This window comes from Pempheris klunzingeri, chromosome 16 (genome assembly GCF_042242105.1).
Source record: "Pempheris klunzingeri isolate RE-2024b chromosome 16, fPemKlu1.hap1, whole genome shotgun sequence".
Classification (NCBI taxonomy): domain Eukaryota; kingdom Metazoa; phylum Chordata; class Actinopteri; order Acropomatiformes; family Pempheridae; genus Pempheris; species Pempheris klunzingeri.
In genome coordinates, this window is record NC_092027.1 from 14,794,531 (window position 1) to 14,813,692 (window position 19,162).

The following is a 19,162-nucleotide window of genomic DNA, read 5'->3' on the forward strand; positions in this document are numbered from 1 at the left end:
GTGTCGGATCTGTCAGTCAAGCTGGGCGTGGTTTCCATGGGGATAAGGGAAGTGTAGTAGTCATTTCGCTCAACCAATGGCCAAAGAAAAATTACCTGTAGCCTCCTAAACGGGGGTTGCTATGGAGAGGCAATTACCCTAAATTGTAATTGTGCCAGACTAATATGTCAAGCGTTTACTTCTCAATTTAATTGGGTTTTTCTCTGTGAGAAAAAATGTCCAGGAGCGAAAACAGGTCAAGTGTTTTTTAAGGATGCTTGATTCTAGCAGTCAATAAAGCTCCTCCGAGTGGCGAAGGGGGAAACATAATTGGTTTAAAACGTGTATGTGGCTGTATGTGTGCGTACATACTTCATATTGTGGCAACCTGATCCTATGGTCATCATAGATACACACCGAATCTGAAGTGTCAGCTTTCAGATGGGATCCTTTCCACTTGCTTCCTCCTCAGCACTCGGCTGCAGAGACCCAGGTGCGTCCATGCCGTCCTTCAGGCATAGCTCTACTTCCTTTCCCTCAAGACCACCTGTTCAGCTCACTAACAAACACACACATACACACACCGAGTTCCCTCAGGTGATGATTACATTACAGCAAAGGTGACTTGAGATGCACTGGGCAGCACCGGTGTAGATGCTGATCCAGTTTGACTTGCCATTCTCACAGTGGAAACATTTGAGTGGGTGAATTCTCATTTAGATCCCTGTTAATTTTACTTCAGTTAAAGACGTTGGAAAGTGGGCCGCCAATAGAGAAAACATGACCTGCTTCAATCTCCATTCGCGGCGTGGATTAAATGAGCTCTCATCAGTGCTGATCTGCCGTGAGGAATGGGATTAATCAATCGGAGACAGTACATCTATCTGCAAATTAAAAACGGTGCTCATCACTGAACATGCAGCTCCATGGTTCCTGGTTATTTTGGTGACATGTTGAGTGGGTGGCTTTCTCTCAATAGGAGAACATCAGCCGTACAAACCTCAGATGCGTAAACTGACCAGTTTCTTGGATGTGTATCCAGAGGGAAACATGAGGCATTGCTAGAAAACTGCTATGAATAAAAGTACAACACAGAAAATAGCATCTCCTGACCATGTTTTACTTCCAAATGTCATAGATCCACTGTCATTTCATCTCAAAAATGTATTCAAATGTATTCAAGCTCTGCCAAAGTGTGATTTGTTCAGGTTTTATTTATGTAAGTGAACAAAAACTGTGAAAATTGAAAATCTGGATCATTGTAGTAGTGCTGCCAGTGGCTCCCCACACTCAAACCTCTGATTGGATCGATATGCTGTCAGTTCATTGTTTAGTTGTAAAGTGGGATTTAATTACTGCTGTTGCTGACAGTTGATTATACCACAATCTCACGACACTGACAAAGACAGATGCTTCTCTGAAAAAGAAAAAGAAAAAAAAAAAAAAACTTGGCTGTGAAACAATCAAAAAGGTTCTTAAGCTTTGGGGAAGATTAGAGGTTACAGATCAGAAGATATGTGCGATTTATTAGATAAATCTTATGGTCCAGTATTAAATGGACAGTCTTACATATGGACTCAAAGAAGAAAATTGCATTTCACTGTTTGTTGGTTTCTCTCTTACAGTGGTTTGAGCTACATGTTTTAGTAGACCTCTCTTTGATCCTTGATGCTGAGCATCTTGGCTGGCAGCCATCTTCTCTGTCTTGATCTGAAAAAGATGCAGCAGAGATTTTGAAAATCAAATGTGACACGTACCAGCAGTGTTTGTAACTTGTTTTAAAACCTCTGGTGTGTGAGTTAACTATATGGAGATCTGAGACACACATGGTGCTAAAACTAAAGTCATTGATGAACATGAACTTTGTTTATCAAAAATGAATGTTTGCTAATTTATCATATGATGTCTACATATAACTGTATGTGTTGTGTTTGATGTACCTGTCATTATTTCTAGGAGTGTGCTGCGATTGAATGTGAGATTTCAAACTCCTTAATTCAGGGTACAAAGTAAATGCTAAATTGTGGAATAATCAGTCAACAGCATATTGAATCATACATAATTAACTACATATAAATGGATTAAATTTTTTTAATTAATGTTGCACTTTCAATCATTAGTCAAATTTACATGGCTTTCAAAAGACATAAAAAAAAAAGACTTCTACGGTAATGATCGGTCTGATCTAAAGTGCAGACTTAACTCTGCATGCTGAACTTTTTCTTCTTTATGTATTTCAGTGTTTCCAAACCATTATAACTAAATGTTCTACTACATGTGCATGTGAGCTTCGTGAGGTTAAGGACCTTGATCACTGTTGTCGTCTCACATACTTAGGGTGGGTGAGAAATCATGCATGCAGTTTGTACTGTACACTTTTGACCTGAATAACTCCCTGCTCTGCAGACTTGTTTATTCAACACTGATTCTTTGCTGCTCTTTGCTGCCCTCACATGCCTCTTAAAGGAACTTCCTTCACCTTTAGTGCAAAGAGTGCACACACACTTCCACCGTGCTCCAACAGTCTAACACAGGTTGGATTACCAGCTGGAAAAAGACCTGTATTCGTTCTTACTGAGAGCTATTGTTGATCTACGTACCTTAGCAGAAACAGAACAGCATACATGCACACACACACACATTTAAAAGGGATCCGTCTGTTGCAGCTTTCCATTGCAGACAAAGATAAAACTGTCACATGTAGATGACATGTGTAGTGCTCACCTGAGCCACTGGTTTCCAAATTGAGGTAACCATCCAACATGGAGCTGAATCCTGTCAGCCCCCCCATGGCAGCATAAGGGACGTCCCTGCCTACAGGCCGACCACGTGCATCCCTCTCTAGTTTTGTCTCAACCTGCCAAGACAGTTATGCGATTTAAGTTCAGATTTTGTGTCTGTGGACAAATGGCTGCAATGATGTAAATCTACGTTTAGCAACAGGACCTATGTTTGATGTCTGACTCTACTCACCAGGGTCTGGTGAGCAGTGCTGGGTTGGCCACACCCACAGGTGTAGGTGCTCTGGAACCCCGTACAGGAGCTGCCTGAAAAATTAGTTATCAGGACACAAGTCTGTGAAAATCAATTTGAACATTAACTGTATATCTAGGTGAGATACACGAGGTAATGAGGGCCAGAGGGAACAATTACTCATGATTTCAGACTCACATTTTTTGCACAAGTGTCCTGTAGCTTCACTGTGATCCTGAGGTAAGTGTTTACACTTGCAGCGGACAAGGTTTGGCCCAATCCGAGGAACATACTGGTAGGCAGGACAGTGACATCCTCTGACCTGGCATGGCAGGGCCAGGGGTCGCTTAGAGGGAACCACTTCATAGTCGGTCTTATGTTGCTTGTACCTGGATAAAATTTGATTACTCTCAAATGTCTTTAATATGTTTGTCTATGCGTGTTTTGGAGAAAGATGTCTGGTTTCATGTGTTATTGAGTACCGTATTACCTGTGTGTACAGAAGCACTGTGTCTCGGGGCCAATGAGGTTGCAGTCGATACATCCCGGCACCCCAAAGCTCACATACAGCCTGTTTCTAGCTCGTTGAGGCAGCACCTTCTTCTTGTACTCCTCATATTGCTCTGGAGTGAACAGCTTTCCTCCATCATCATCACCCACAATCCTTGATAAGACAAACCACTAATAAAAAAATGATGTGACATGATAACACACCCACACAATAAGATGACCTACCTACAATAAAAGTGTTACTATATTATTTCCTTATTAAGTTGCTACACCAGTGTCTCTGCAGCATTAGCTGTCACATGCTGCACCCAAGTCCTTCCTGAAGTTATATGAGATATTAGCATGAAGTCTGACATTGAGACAAACCTTCTGTACTCCCAGTAGTCATCCACTGCTTTTAAAGCTGAATTATCCAGACATATGCTCTCCATTTTCAAAAATCCCAAAGTGATAGTTGTGGGCGTTTTGTCCTGCAGAGCAAACAGCTATTGTTTGCTACTAGCTTGGGGGTTGCCATGGAAATGTCTGCAAACGTCCCTCTAACGGTCGCAAAGTGAACTGCAAACACACAAACAAAGACGCATAAAGAGGAAGTGGAAAAAGAAAACAGACGAAGTTTGTGTATTTGAGCTACAAATAGGCTAGTTTGCATGAACTGCAGTGAGGCTTAAATAACACCGAGAACACAGCGTTTCCACAAACGTTACTTCTAATGTTTATAGATCAGGTCGGCACATCCGGGAACTTCTGGGGGGAAACAAACAGCACTCACCGTAGACTTTAACGTAAAAATAGAGGTACAAAGCAGCGTCAATAGAACACCACCTAATTAAATTACTCTAGGCAGGCAAATATACATCCTCTCTGCACGACCTGTAAAGCGCAAGATACACGGAAAAGATACATTTGGTCCATTTTCAGTCCCGTCCCTTCACTCTCCAGCATCAGGCTGGTTATTAATGTCAGAGGTGTCTACCCGACACCTGGTTTTACCTCACCGAGTCTCCAGGTGAGCAAACTACCGGTGACATGTTTTACTTTTCAGTCCTGGTCCACTGACAGTGTGCTAGCTAGCATTAGCACTGTGCTCAGCTAACGTTACGTTTCAGCCTATAAACCTATACTTTAACTTATGTTGGCCCGGTCAGTGGAGCCTGAGCTCCGACCAGACTGGCTGCTAGTAACCATAAAGAACAAGGGTCCAACTACAAGCTATTCTTTTTTTTTAATTCAGGTTATGAATTTGTATACAATTATTAGCTACCTGGATTCTGCAAAGAGCATGAACGCTCACAGGCTCTCTGCCCTGCATGTGCTAACAGCATCTGGCTAGTAACATTAGAGTACAGCTGTTAGTATTAAATCAAGCTAGTAAAATTGACTTTGCGCCCCTTAAACAAGCTAAGCTGGCACATTGTCAAGAAACACAGGTGAGTCGTTTCACACACTGGTAGATGAGCATAAAGCAATAGCACGTAGCTTGGAGCTATAAAACCTTTCTGATTGGCTGAAAAAGATGATTATGACTACATTTCCCATAATGCTGTTGTGATGACGCACGCAGTAGACGTTCAAGGGAACCATGACAGTCAGCACAATTGCATGCTTGGAATTCAAGCTACCGACTTTTGCTTGCAGAGGAGCTCATCGTTTTCTGGATCGAGGAGGGAGAAGCCTTAATGACTACCAGAGTGAGGATGACCAGGAGACTCGTCAGCTAACTTTTTGTGACGAAGACAGCGGGCTGCTGGAGACAATTCCCCTCAGCGACAGAAACGACAGCCCAGGGCTGCCAAATAACAAGCATCATTCAGTGTCAGCCAGAGGTAGCAGCTGGAGCTCTCGGTCGGCTCGTCCCTGCTTCTCTGGAGCCTGTTAATCCCTGCTTCTGCCTCATGGTAGCTTCTCAGACATCGCACTGGGGTAAATTATCTATTTTTGATGCCATTTGTAGATAATGTTTTGCGCTTTTTGTTCCTAGCGTTGCAAAACTACCACGTCGAGCTATCACGAGATGTTCGTGGAGTTGGAAACGGCTTCCACTGAGCCCGAGCGGCTGCTAACAGTCATTAAAAAAATCTATTCCAGGTGTAAAAGTCTTGAAACTAAGTACCTGGAATTAGTGCATCTTTCATTTCTCATCATTTGCGACGGAGCTGTGGTTGGTTTACTTTTCATACTTGTGTAATTTGGCTTTGTGAAATCAAGTTCAGCAAGTCAACAAGTTTGCCAAGTTGACAGCCTGTTGTTGGCTGATAGGACTGTGTGTGTGCGTTTATCCTGTTTCACTGTTTAACCATGCACAGTACCTTAGTGTGACTCAGTGACTGGGTGTTTAGTTTTGTGCTCTGCATGCCAGCTGATAAAATCAGTTAAGGAGCCCAACAGCTGCAGAATCAGAGTTGACAGCTGCTGTGGTCAATATGTAACCTAGATTAAGTATTTTTGACGGATACTGTGTGCTTTATCACTGTCAGTCTCCCCACTAGGTGAACTATATTTAAACTGGCCTCTAAACAAGTGGAACATTCATTGTCTGAAGCCGTGGCTCCAGCGGTGTGCCTTTCCCTAGAACAATGATCAGGCCTGGTGAATAGCCTGACAGGACAATGTCTGAATACCAAAACTCTTCTGGTTGTCACCCAATGTCAACCCTTAGATTAGGTAACATGGATATGATCTGTTGACTGAAAGTCACAGACAGTAATCCTGACGGTTTTGTAGTTTCTGCTCTGGGCCTTGAACAGCTTAACCTTGTCTGTTAAAATGGCACATTTCACAGTAAAGTTTTAACTCCAGCTTGACATATTATCTGTACTTGTGCACAAGGTCCCGACGTATCATGCATTGTGGGTTTGTTTGTTTTTCTTTTAAAGATATAAGACAACGGTTAACAGTTAAATATGGCTTTATAATAGGTGATAGAGTAATTTTATTTTGAAATAAAAAGCACAATTTGACATGATCTGCCAGGATTTTCCAGCTGTTTATTGAGCCTAGAAGCTAAAAGTTGCAGCACCTAAAATGGGTGGTATAGCTTTGCTGTTGCATCTTCCTGCATATTTGTCAGTTACAGTGCATGTTACTTCCTGACTGGCCTCAACTCTTCTGTGTTTTGTAATGTTACTTTTACACCTCACTTTCTTTGCTCTCTAGTTCCTGCCTGCTGATACACAGTAGCACCCAGGTCATAGGAAGGACATGTTTGTGTGTGTGTGTGTGGATAAAGGCCGGGAAGCATCACTAAACAGATTCTGTTACCTTTCTTTTCATAATTTATTCCCCCAGTCACTGTCCCCCCTCTGACCTCAACAGGATGTGACTCTCCCACACCCAAGAGAGAGCACAGAGAATGAACTTGATGACAAAGTTGTGAAAACTGAGAAATGATCGTCTAATTTCCCCTGCATGTGCAGGTGCACCCACGGGCTATTTGTCAATCAAGTAGCCGTTATGGAGGTGGGATTAGAGGATGAATGCCCTCTATGCCTCTGCCTGTTGCTGTGTCTCCAATCTGGAGCTGCAAAGAGGGTCCCATGAAATCTAAACTGGTAATCAGGTTTCTGGGCTAAGAGGGCCGAAAAATATTTGTTGATGAGTGGGCTATTGTGCACCCTGACCCAAAGCCTGTCCTTAATAATCGCTAAATAGCCCAGGAAGCCACTTTGATGTACCTACGAGCTCCTTGCCAATAATGATGTTGAGGTGAATTTTGTTCATCATCCAGCACATACAGTGGTGTCTGCTTTGATTTGAAATTTTCATTTTGAATGGGCTCTGAGTTCAGTGTGAATTAACATAAAAAGGCTACAGACATTACCCCTATAAATGGTTTTGGTTTCTTTTCCCAGTTCAAGACAAAGTAGTACTGCTCTATGAAAATGTGAGCATCATAAAATGCTCTCTAAAAGTTGACAATATGAATTGTCTCTGGTGTTTCTTTCCTTTTTGCTAATTTTATCTTTTCTGTCTATCTTGTTATACTACTTCAACACAGTCAACAATGTCTGCCGATCTTCTGCCTGCACGCCCAGTCTGCATTGGTGATTTGGTGTTAGTCATCGTGCAGCTTAAGTACCTTTACTCCTGACTGCTGTTGCCTGTGGGCGTCCACTTCCTTCTGGTTCCACTTCCTGGCCTCTGCTGTTGCTCAACACTTTCTCACCTCCACTGAAGAGTAGCGGGATGCTTTAGTGGATACGGAAACTTCTTCGGCTGCTTTGGGAAGCACGTGTCCTGCTGGGGTTCATTTGAGTTGAGCAGCTCCATGTATGCTTTGTAGTGGACTTTGACCTCTCTGTGGATACTGACAGCAGAAAAGTGATTCTCCCATGTAGGAATCAACAAATTATTGCTCTATTTATCAAATTATTGATATATCCACATCCAAGAAAAGATCCTTTGCCTCAGACGGGTCCTCTCCAGCTCCCCTCCCTTTCGCCACCCCCAGTACCATGCTGGGTGCACTCCTGCGGAGGAACATGTCCCAGAAGCTGAGTGTGCTGCTGCTGGTATTCGGACTGGCGTGGGGACTCATGCTGCTGCGCTACACTGTGCAGCAGCCTCGCCATCAGAGCAGCGCCGAGCTACGTGAGCAGATCCTGGAGCTCAGCCGACGTTACGTCAAAGTCCTGACCGAGGAGAACCAGAATGCACCAGGTGGGCCACAGGGAACCTCCATGGCTGGTTACGGTAAGCGTTTAAAAAGAAGTCAGGAATGCTGGGCTCTTTTTCCTGCTTAACTCCTGTTCAAGTGTGTCAGGGTTGATTGATTTGTGTCTATTTTCCCTTTTCCTTCACTCTCACATGCGCACACAGCTGATCTGAAGAGGACTATAGCTGTGTTACTGGATGACATCCTGACGCGGCTGGTCAAGCTGGAGGGGAAAATCGAGTCGGTGGTCAATGCCTCCTCCACTAACACCTCCCACACAGCAGGGGGCGTCCTTGCCTCAGTGCCTGCCGCCCTACAGAAATCCTCAAAGCAGGAGTCACCCGGTAGCCACCCAGGGACGTCACGCCTTCACCCGCACATCCCTAACAGGCCTCGGCCACATCAAGGAGCATAGCGCTGTTAGATGCATTGATTTTTTTTTTTTTTTTTGATTTTGATTTTAGCACATCACACTTTCCCAGCATCCATCACTGATGTGACCACGTCAGACAAATGAAAAGCAATACTGAGACATGTGGACATCCAGAGACTTCACATTTGGGATGCCTCTCAGAAATGTCCAGCCAACTAATAGGGAGGAAGGAAGACTTCTTGATGCTCTGTCCTATCATATGCTGATATTTATTTATTTTTTACCAAGACTATATAGCACATTTTTTTATATTTGCATTTCTGATTTTATTTGGCTTAAATGTTAGCATTTTTTATAATGCCATATTTGAATCTTACTGTTGAAGCAAATGCAGAGTGATAACACTCTTGGAACTTAAGATGGCTTAAAATACTCCCCTGTCTGCACAGTAGTCCAATTTACAATACTACTTCAACATATCATAATAATGAAGTAAACAGTAGTAGTCAATAGTTAGGAAGAGCTGCATTTGGTGCAGTTGATAAATACTGTATGAAGAAGCTTTTTAATTTTAGCACATACCCACATAGTTTTAAGGATAATTAAACTCCATAGTTCACCTGTACGAGATAATCCAAAGAATGTTATTTGCACTCCCCCAGAAGGCAGCATAAATGTCTATTCACAATTGCTATAAGACAGTTTGAGGTGTGTGCAAAATATGATGGAATGATGCCTATTTGCCATTGTAAACGTGAGCATGTGGGCGCTTTGTCCAATCGTTTCCCTGAGCGATTTAGAGAAATGTTTTAGGTGTGGAACAAATTGAATGTGCTGTGCGGTTAGTCTTAAACTGTGTGTCACTGTTAAGACTGACTGACCGACTGCTCACACATGTTCAGGGTTCATGTTGCACTGTGACTCTATCGAGATTTTCTAAAAATACTGGGCACGTCCAACTTTGACTTTAAGGTTATTTTAGGGGGGGGTGGACGTCAGGCTGTGGAATATAAATTCGTCCGGCCTTTCTGCTGGTCCTGGACATCGTCTCTACAATGCTGAGAAACATTTCACCCTGTCCTGCCCAGAGGATGAAGATCTTTTAATTTGCTCATCATGATGCTCATTATTATGATGACTTTGCGCAGCAGCACTGAAACAAAGTCAGTGTGGGTGTCATACTGAAATATGAGGGCGAAAAATACTTGTGTATGTTGCTCACACGTCACAAACTTAATATGAAGGCTGTTAGACAGAAATCAACCATTGGTTTAGCTGTGTCTACACTGAGTGATGCCATAAATGTACTTTGCTTCATAATGGTGAAGTAGTGAAGCTGATGAGCCAGTCCACTCCTGTGGCACTACTAATAAATCGACCTCATGGAACTACTAACTATTTTCCCTCCTTTGAAATAAATTTGATATAGGATCCAATTTCCTACAAATTAAGTGTGCCCCAAAGAGGGAATCCTCCAGGTGTGTGTGTGTGTGTGTGTGTGTGTGTGTATGTGTAAAGACACGTCTTCTGTTCTTTAAGGTTTACTGACCCCACTGCAAAACCCTGAGGTTACAGCTCTTATGTTACAACTCACCAGCTAAATCGCACACCCTACCAGTGGTGGAAAGTAAGAAAGTACATCTACCAAACCCTGTTGTAAAATACAATGTTGAAGTATTTATAAGATAAGAGATAACAGAGGCTTTTTTAATCCCACACTGGGGAAATAAACTTGTTACAGCAAGAGAGGAGACAGAAAGGGTGCAGTAACAGAAGTAGTGCAAAAACAAGGAATATATTTGTTATATTCCTTGTTTTTGCACTACTTCTGTATCATTAGCATTATCTAATAACATATACACTACTCACAAAAAGTTAGGGATATTCGGCTTTCAGGTGAAATTTCAGGATGAACCTAAAATGCATTCTAACCTTTCCAGGTGAACTTAATGTGACCTTCTCTAAACCTTTGAATGCACATGTCCAACTGTTCAGTGTTTCAGTACTTTTTGCACAAGTTGCTGTTCTCTAACAAGAAGCTTAACAGCAAAATTCACAACAGGTTTGATCCATGAATCCACCAATACATTTCCTGCTTCAGTTAGAATTGGTATTTAAACAGTCCTCCTCATCCTGCTGTTCACATTCTGACATCACGAGACCAAGACGACACCTAACAATTGATCAGCAGCACCTCAACACTGGCGGCTTCAAACAGGAAGTCCTCAGACGGAGGTGTTCACTGAGCTTAGAGGGTCACAGAGTGTCATCAGGAGGTTGTAACAGTGATACAGAGAGACTGGAAGAGTCACAGAAAGGAGAGGAGTGGACGTCCTTTGGCCACATCCCAATTTATTGAGACACTGAAAATTCTTTGTTGTGGTATACCTACCACTGTTAGATTTTCTTTCAATAAATTGTTTAAGATGAATAAAATTACCATTGCATGCTTCTACTTAAATGCCCTACTTTCATGATGTAATATCACTGTAGCATTCACTTTTTACATTTTCCATGTATTTCACCTGAAAGTCGAATATCCCTAACTTTTTGTGAGTAGTGTATGTAGCCCTGAATGGGGAGGATTCTCTATTATGTGTGCAGTGGTTTTACTTGTAGTTTTTTACTGCAGGACTTTCACATGTAATAGACTGATTTTATTTATTCCGTGGTGTTGGTGTCCTCCCACCGCTGACCACGGGAAGTTTTCAGGGTGTGTGATGAGACGTTCATGGACGCCAACTTTTTGCATTCAGGGGGCGTGGGAGACGAGACGGGATGTGACGTCAGGATCTGCAGCACATAAACATACCACCCACCTCACGCGCCATCTTCTAGCTAATGCCCGGCCTGTAGGAAACATTGTGTGAACCCTCAGTGCGGTTTATTTTGTCTGAAACCACTCGGTTTTATTAGCTATACTGAACAATGAGTGACATTGAGGACGTGAACTATGAAGGACGGGTAAGTAGCTACATCGAGTGATATCAGATATCTGCCTTTCTTCCTTTTTCCTTCCGTGTGGCTGCCGATATGTAGGCGAACTCACCACTAACCAGCTAATGTCCCCGCTAAATGTTAGCCAACGCTAAATTACTAGTTTTAACGTCGATGTGAGCCTTCACTCATTGCTGGCTGTCGCTATCTGTGTTAGAGAGGCAGATAAATGTTGTGGTTTTGCCTCAAGCCAGCAATGTTCACCTTTGGTTCCCGCTCTGCTAGCGAGACCGCTTCAACCACACTCCTTTTACGGTATCTAGCTTTAAAGACCACCGGTGCTAAACGTAGTATTTGCAAATTTTTCTATTTTTGCGTCAACCAGGTGAATTTACGGCACCTGTATTATTCGCTTACAAAGTCAATTTTGTGCTATCGATGTTCTTATATCGTCGTTTTGTGCTACTGCTTCAGCCATTGTTGCACTATGGCAACCCGAGTATTTGTTTTTCCTGATCTAGCTCTTCATTATATTAGCTGTAATTTAAGACCTAAGCCTCTCTTCCTTCCCTGCTTTCATGCTCTTCTTAGCTAATTGAAACTTTGCTACAACATGTGCTCAGTTGTCAGTTTGTTAAACACACCTAGCTGAAACTATCGCAGTCTAATTCATCAGCCCTGCAATAAATCCAAACACCACGATGGCTGTGATGTTCACTTTCTGCTGAAGCTGGTTTAGAAATGTAGAGATTCAACTCGGTTTGGTCATTTTTTTTGTTTGTGGTGCCACTGAACTGTACTGTGTTATACTGTTGGGTGAATGTACTGTTTTGTCCACCCCATTCAATCAATGAGGGCAGGCTAAAACTGCAGAAACACGTGTCTGTTTATTGCAATACAGCTCAACACCACCGACAATTACATCCACCAAACTGATCATTCAGTTGAAGCCACCCCTCTTAAGATGGCCTAAACGAAACCGAACATTATACTCTTCATGATTGTTTGTTTCAGGGCTGTTACATTGAGCTACATTAGTTTAAGCGAGGTGTACCTAATAAACTGGCAACTGAGTGTACATCTAAGCTCTTTACTTGTAACCTTGTAGCTTAAATTGTTGTAACTTTGCTCATTTACATAATTTCTGAAATATTAAAAATTTAATGTAGCAACAATGTAATTGTACTGCATTCAGTGTTCCTTTTTCATTTCATTTAAAATATTCTCCTTTTCTTAAACCCATGATCTTAATTTTATTGAATGTTCTTTTTTCATTAAGGTTATTGATCGAGAAGGATTTGAAGAGTTTTATCCAAGAATGATGAAGAAAATTTTCAAGATAAAAGAAGGCTAATGAAAACATGTACAGAGCAGAACATAGAAGTGGAGAGGGAGGAAATGTGACGGAAGAATGGTGTCAGATAGACGCGCTTGCAGTGTAAAGGCTTAAAATGAAACTGGTTTCAGTATGGGTGAAGAGAGGAAAAACTGACCTGGAATCAGAAAATGAGAAAACTGAAAAAAGAAGAATGAAGAAGGATAGAAATCCTGAGAGAAGGGAGTAGCGTGTAAAGAATCTGGAAGAATGAATGTGTCCCTAGGTTAAGTAAATATACTGTTTGTGTCACAAATGTCTTTTCTTTACCATGCTCCCTTTATGTAACATGAAATTGCATGTTTTATTTTTTTCCCTTGATGGCCCAGGTGGACATGGAAAATAGACCTGTCATGTACATTTGATTTAAATGATTAACTACAGGCCACTATTTAAACCAAAGATTTACTTTATTAAAGTTATTAGATTACTAACCCTTTCCTCCACAGTACATATGCTGTACATTTTAGACAGGTGTACTGTATGTGGCCAACATACTATACCACATCTCACTACTCTGTGCTTGATTGTTTTTCTGTATAAAGAAATAAATGTGTTTTGTCCATGAGAAGTTTTTAACACACTGCTGTGGCAATAGGGGTCACGCTCCCCATCTAAATCGGATCGTGGGAGTCCAGCTCGGGTGAAGTCGGAGAGCAGGTCCGGCTCCCCGAGCCCATCCCGGGCCTCCAAACGCTCCGAGTCCAGATCCCGCTCTCGGTCAAAATCTAGGTATGTTGTTGCCATTTTATAAAAGCCTTTGTGATATTTTGATCACTTAATATTACAGATTATCATTTATAATGTCCTCGGGTGTTGTGTGTCGTTAAATATAGTGACTCTTCTACTGCATCCGTGTTCAGGTCTCGTTCTAGGCGGCACTCAAACCGCCGCTATAGCCGTTCACGGTCTCGGTCCTATTCCCACCGGAGGAAGTCCCGCTCTCGGTCCTACAGCCCGGAATACCGCCGTAGGAGGAGCCAGAGCACTTCCCCCATGTCGAACCGACGCCGTCACGCTGGCAGCAAGGTGAGGGTGAAGAGTTCAAAAGTTAGGGCAAAGCACAGTGGACTGTAGAAGGGGGATCAAAGGCCACTTTGTGTATGCACAGACACATTTATTCGGTTTTAGTCTTGTCATTTTTTAAATGTATTATTCCAATGTTTGGGTAGAGTGGCTTTTTGTACATCACACCCCATAAGTAGTGAGAATGTGAAGACAAACTTGGATCGAGAGATGCAGCATTCACAATCATCAGGCTAATCCCCTCAAAACTATTCCATTTAATGCCTCATTATTTCAGCACTTTAGTCACAGTGGCTGTAACAAGCAAAATGACTAAAATGTGTTGAACATACTGTGTATAAAATGTTCTACATATGGCTTTGAGTTGGATTATTAAACATAACAAGGATTATATGATTAAAGTAATATTTAAAGAGCAAGTGAAATTCTCTCTTTTTATCTGTCTTTTTTCCCCACCATTGTGGTTAATGTTGTGGGAAACCACTTTGAAATGACAATTAATAACCCCTTGTTATTAACCTCCCCCCTCCTTTCATTTTATCAACAGAGCCATGACTTCCCAAAAGAAGCATGCAGTCATGGCGGTGATGCTGATGTTAGGGTATGTGGACCTCCTGACATATTACGGGCAACAACAGTGTAATGTTTGTGTGTTGGTCAAAGGCGCTGCTCCTAGTGTAGTCAGTACTGGACGGGATGGATGGATATAACCAGGTGGAAATCAAATCGAACCCGATACAGTCAGACAACCAAAATGCCATATTACACCGATTTTGATATCTGAAACGTGTGTTGAATCACTTACTGAATTAAAGTACTTTTTGTAACGCAGTAGCCAGCTTAGTATTTAAATTACTGTATGTTGTATTGTATTAATATGTGGATTATTTGAGATGTGAATGTATGCAGTTTTCATGTATTTTAGTGATAATGTGCTGTATCTATTTTATTATATCAACTAGCAAAATATGAATGCATAAAATGTTTCGAATTGTATACTTTTTAAAGTTGCAATCAAGCTGCTAAGGAAAAAACTATATTTTACACTCGTTAAAGTTAAGTTAGAAATCAGGACAGGTAGTAACAAATAATCTCTGCTTTTCGTGCAGCACCATTTTCTACCACAGTTTATAAACTGTCACTAATGTTTATACTGCACTGCTTCTTTAAAGAGGTCCATGCTATGTAGGAATTAAGTGAGAGCTTCAAGGCAAACAAAATGGTTTTTGTTCGAAGTATAATTCTCCCAGGGGCATATATCTGTTTAAGGGGTTATTAAAGTTTACTGTTGGACTGGTACAACTGGGGACACTTGGAGGGAAAGCTTTTGATACCTTATTGCAAAAATGTACATAAATTCTCATCTTCATAGTTGTAAATCAAAAAATAAGTTATACATCAACGAATCCAAGATATTTTCTTGGTTTAGTATTGTTTTCTTTGCCTGGCACATTAAACAATGCGAAATGCTACCAGGTGGACACAGAAGCATGATTTGCATATTAAGTCCGGTAGGTGGATTTTGCATGCAAATCATTAGACTGGTAGATGCAGTAAGCCACATCATCAACTCTGACGCTTATTGTTGACCCTTCCAGGCTAACCCTGACCCCAGCACATGTCTGGGGGTGTTTGGCTTGAGCCTGTACACCACAGAGCGCGACCTGAGGGAGGTGTTTTCGCGCTATGGTCCTCTGGCAGGGGTCAATGTGGTGTACGACCAGCGCACCGGTCGCTCTCGTGGCTTTGCCTTCGTTTACTTTGAGAGAATCGAGGATTCCAAAGAGGTATGTGGAATATTTGCAGTCTTATTTATTGGTCAGATAGCCATGGATCCTGTCTGGTCCCAGAGACTCATTTGTTTTCTGTCTTTTGATGTAGTTAATTGCATTAATCTGGTGTCCTCTGAAGTGGCACGGCTGTAGGTCCTGAGAAACAGGAGTAAACAGTATTGTCATAAAGTAATGTGAAGTGTTAAGTCTAATGACTACATTATTATTATTTTTTTATTAGCTTACTTCAAAATATTAACTGTCATTCTACATCCACATCCTTTTCCTTACGTACAGCTTCAAAGGTCTTTCCCTTTTTAGGTGAAGCCTAGTCTGTTTTCCTCAGTTGTGATTACATGATTAGGCCACTAGGTGTCTGCCTTGCCACAAATTCCACCACCCAGCGGCCATGCGGCCCATTGCGAGGGTTACAGTGTGTAATCTAGGTGGGCCTTTGTGAATGAAATAATCTTTTACAAAAGGTTTGCATTAGGCTGATAACATCTTTGCCTTACCCTGCCTTGTGTGTTTCTTAGGCAATGGAGCGAGCCAATGGCATGGAGCTGGACGGGAGGCGCATCAGAGTGGATTATTCCATTACCAAACGCCCCCATACCCCCACACCAGGAATCTACATGGGCCGACCAACTCAGTAAGACCAGCGCTCATGTCAAGCCTTGCATATCAGTTTCCTGAGTCAGCTGTGTGGCATTGGATATTCATCACATGGTTGAAGTCCCCAACAAGCACAAATGTACATTTGAGCCATCAGGAGTGGTAAAAAACAAAAAAAAAAACTGGGATGGTGTAATGCTCTGATGTCAGAGGCCACTCATATCATCTTTCTTTCCTTTTTAAAGCATGTTTGTTTGTTTTTTAAGAAATTTATATCAGTTTTGACAGAGTTGAGTGTTTCAAGAGATGCCTCGCCTGGAAGTCATGGCCTTGCTTTTCTTATTTCAACAGCAATGGAGGTGGTGGTGGCGGCGGCGGCGGTGGTGGTGGCGGTGGCGGCAGCAGGAGGGGGAGAGACTCGTACTATGACCGCGGCTATGACCGCTATGACAGATACGACGAGTATGACTACAGGTATAGGTGAGTGGCAATTTGCAAGCACAAAGTAAATGTTACACTGCTGCGTGGGAGAACATGTATCACATCTTTTGTCTGCCTTTGCAGTCGCAGGCGCTCTCCATCGCCCTACTACAGTCGATACAGGTCTCGCTCGCGGTCTCGCTCCTACAGCCCACGTAAGTGTGAAGAGAAATACATGCGATGGAAAGTGTGCCCAACTGCATCTCCAAAACGTGAAATCAGACAGCGTTTAGGACACATAATGAAACAGTTATTTGGACCTTGAAAGCAGACTGATTTCATTAGTGATTTATTCATAACTGGACTAATATAAACTCCCTATTTTCTCTTCGCAGGGCGATACTGAGCTGCTTCTCTTGACTTTCAGCTTCCCTCCAATAATTGATGGTGTGTGATTCATCAAGGTGTTTCTGAGGGGAACATTTTGAATTAGCATGTCTATATCAACAGATCTCTTAAGTTTGAGATAGTTCTTGTTTACATGCAATAGATGTCTTAATTTTTAGACGTTTTGATGCTTCCGCGATGAGTGTGAGCAAAGAACTCAGCAACTCTTGGTTACTGCAGCTACACTGCGACTTGCATCCTTCCTTCCCTCTTCATTTTCTGCAGCAGTGATGCGTAATCTTTTCTGCCAAGCGATGCACTGGTTGCTGTCGGTCTTTGTAATGTTGGGGAACGAAAACTGGATCTTTTTTTGTAACTAATGGTGACACTTAATTTTACAACCTGTATTAAGTAAATGTTAGATCTCACTCTGTATGTACAGTAACAGACTAATGTCGACGTTAACAAGCACTAGCTGAGTTTACTGGTAAGTAGCAGGTAAAATTGGGCTGTAAAAAGAAGTGTTACCAGCAGCCAGTGGTTGGTTCTCTGCTCACATTTAGAGTCACTGTTTTTTTTGGTTTTTTTCTTTAGTCAAGGGAGTCATCCTTTAGGTTTGTGCAGAGAGTTTTACTATCATGTATTGCATTTTTTTAAATGTTGTTTCTTTGTATGGAAATACAAATATATGAAAACTCCAAAGTTTGTAATGTGTTTTTCCTGACTTAATGTGCATGAAATTGAAATTGAGCTTTGGTCGTATAGGTGGGAGTTAATACGTTAAGTTGAGTGGGTGAGGTGGGAAAACAAGCTGGGGAAGAGTTTCACAGAACAAGACCAGCGCCAAGACGTTGTGCATGAACAGTTTATGTTCACACAAATTTAAAGGAGTTGATCTGGAGCCAGTCTTTGAAACCACAATAGATCCTCCAAAAGTTGAATTTGCTCTCATTCAGGCTACAACAATGAAATGCATGCTAAGAAGGACTTTTACCAAGCTTTTATTGGGTCATTGCACAAGATTCAAAGTTCACATGTGAGAAAACGGGTTATAATTCAGAGCATTCTGTGACTTACATGGTTTGTTCAGAGACCTTTTTCAATATAGTCACAAAAACAACTAAGCTTTTGCTTTGTTCCAAATTCATTCCCATAGTGCCCATTGAGATACAGTAACTTTGCTTTAATGTCAATTATATATCTCATAAGTGAAATCACTACATTTCCATATTTAAAGCAAGCAAATATATGCTTTACATCACGAAAAAAAAGAAAAATCAAAGCCATGACTGTTCAATATAAGACAAGGATTGCAGTTACATTTTCCTGCATTACAAAACCTGATCAGTTTTTGTCCCAAAAAGGATTCTGGTTTGGATATTTGACAAAGTTCGGGCAAGTAGTCTTGAAACTGGGTGACTTATCATAAAAGTAAACCCAAAGAAATGTAGGGCTCATCATCTGTGGACTTTAAACCCAATAATAAGGCACTTCACTCAAATGGGGTTAATTATCAGTGCTGACATGTCATGGGGCCCCTCGGAGTTATGCGTTCACTCACGCTGACTCAAAGATAACTTTTAAGGTTCCAAGGTAACCACAAGCTGGAATAATACAAGGGTCAAAGTATGAAGTCTTTCTCAATAAAGAACCAACACTCAAAGCCATAGTCAGATGTCTATTGCAGGCCTACACATCTCTGCTCATTTTTGCCACTTTTAAGTGACCTTCAGTCGCTGGTAGTCTCATTTACATATTTTATCGTGTGCACGTTTGTGTAATAAAAAGAGAAAACTTGGAAAAAATATATTCACAGTCAAGTGCAGACACTTAGAAGTTTTACGGGGTAAAAATAGGTGCAGGTGGTAGAAAATGCAGATAATTCCCTTGATGTTACGGTACACGTGAGGTCGAGTTGAGATAAGTGTAGTTCTTTGTCTGAGACTGCACTGAAATTAGTCAGTGACACAGGTGTCATGGCAGGGGGTGTCTACCATTTACGCTGACCAGTAGGGGACAGAATGAGCAGACAAATTCATGTTATTGGGATTCCACGTAGCGACGTTTCACCTATAGAAGTGGGGTTCAAATATCCATAAAGACAGACACACACGCCTTATTTTCTGGTTCAGGGAAAGGAC

General features: G+C 41.7%; 3 protein-coding genes across 3 annotated transcripts; 2 read left to right on the plus strand and 1 right to left on the minus strand.

The window, feature by feature from the left end:
• Positions 1-1,557: 1,557 nt before the first annotated feature.
• fam221a (family with sequence similarity 221 member A) lies at positions 1,558-3,898 on the minus strand. The gene is made up of 6 exons (XM_070847054.1): positions 3,829-3,898; positions 3,443-3,616; positions 3,151-3,341; positions 2,953-3,026; positions 2,704-2,836; positions 1,558-1,689 (listed from the first exon to the last, which is right to left on the minus strand). The coding sequence occupies exons 1-6, from the start codon at positions 3,891-3,893 to the stop codon at positions 1,577-1,579; spliced, it is 750 nt and encodes a 249-aa protein (XP_070703155.1). The 5' UTR covers positions 3,894-3,898; the 3' UTR covers positions 1,558-1,576.
• Positions 3,899-5,058: 1,160 nt separating this feature from the next.
• Positions 5,059-9,884, plus strand: ccdc126 (coiled-coil domain containing 126). Its single transcript, XM_070846374.1, has 3 exons — positions 5,059-5,385; positions 7,460-8,154; positions 8,281-9,884. Exons 2-3 carry the CDS (start codon positions 7,917-7,919, stop codon positions 8,529-8,531), a joined length of 489 nt encoding a protein of 162 aa, XP_070702475.1. The 5' UTR covers positions 5,059-5,385; positions 7,460-7,916; the 3' UTR covers positions 8,532-9,884.
• Positions 9,885-11,315: 1,431 nt separating this feature from the next.
• Positions 11,316-17,723, plus strand: tra2a (transformer 2 alpha homolog). The gene is made up of 9 exons (XM_070846368.1): positions 11,316-11,453; positions 13,400-13,533; positions 13,665-13,830; positions 14,375-14,428; positions 15,426-15,614; positions 16,136-16,251; positions 16,566-16,694; positions 16,779-16,849; positions 17,030-17,723. The coding sequence occupies exons 1-9, from the start codon at positions 11,418-11,420 to the stop codon at positions 17,038-17,040; spliced, it is 906 nt and encodes a 301-aa protein (XP_070702469.1). The 5' UTR covers positions 11,316-11,417; the 3' UTR covers positions 17,041-17,723.
• Positions 17,724-19,162: the final 1,439 nt, after the last annotated feature.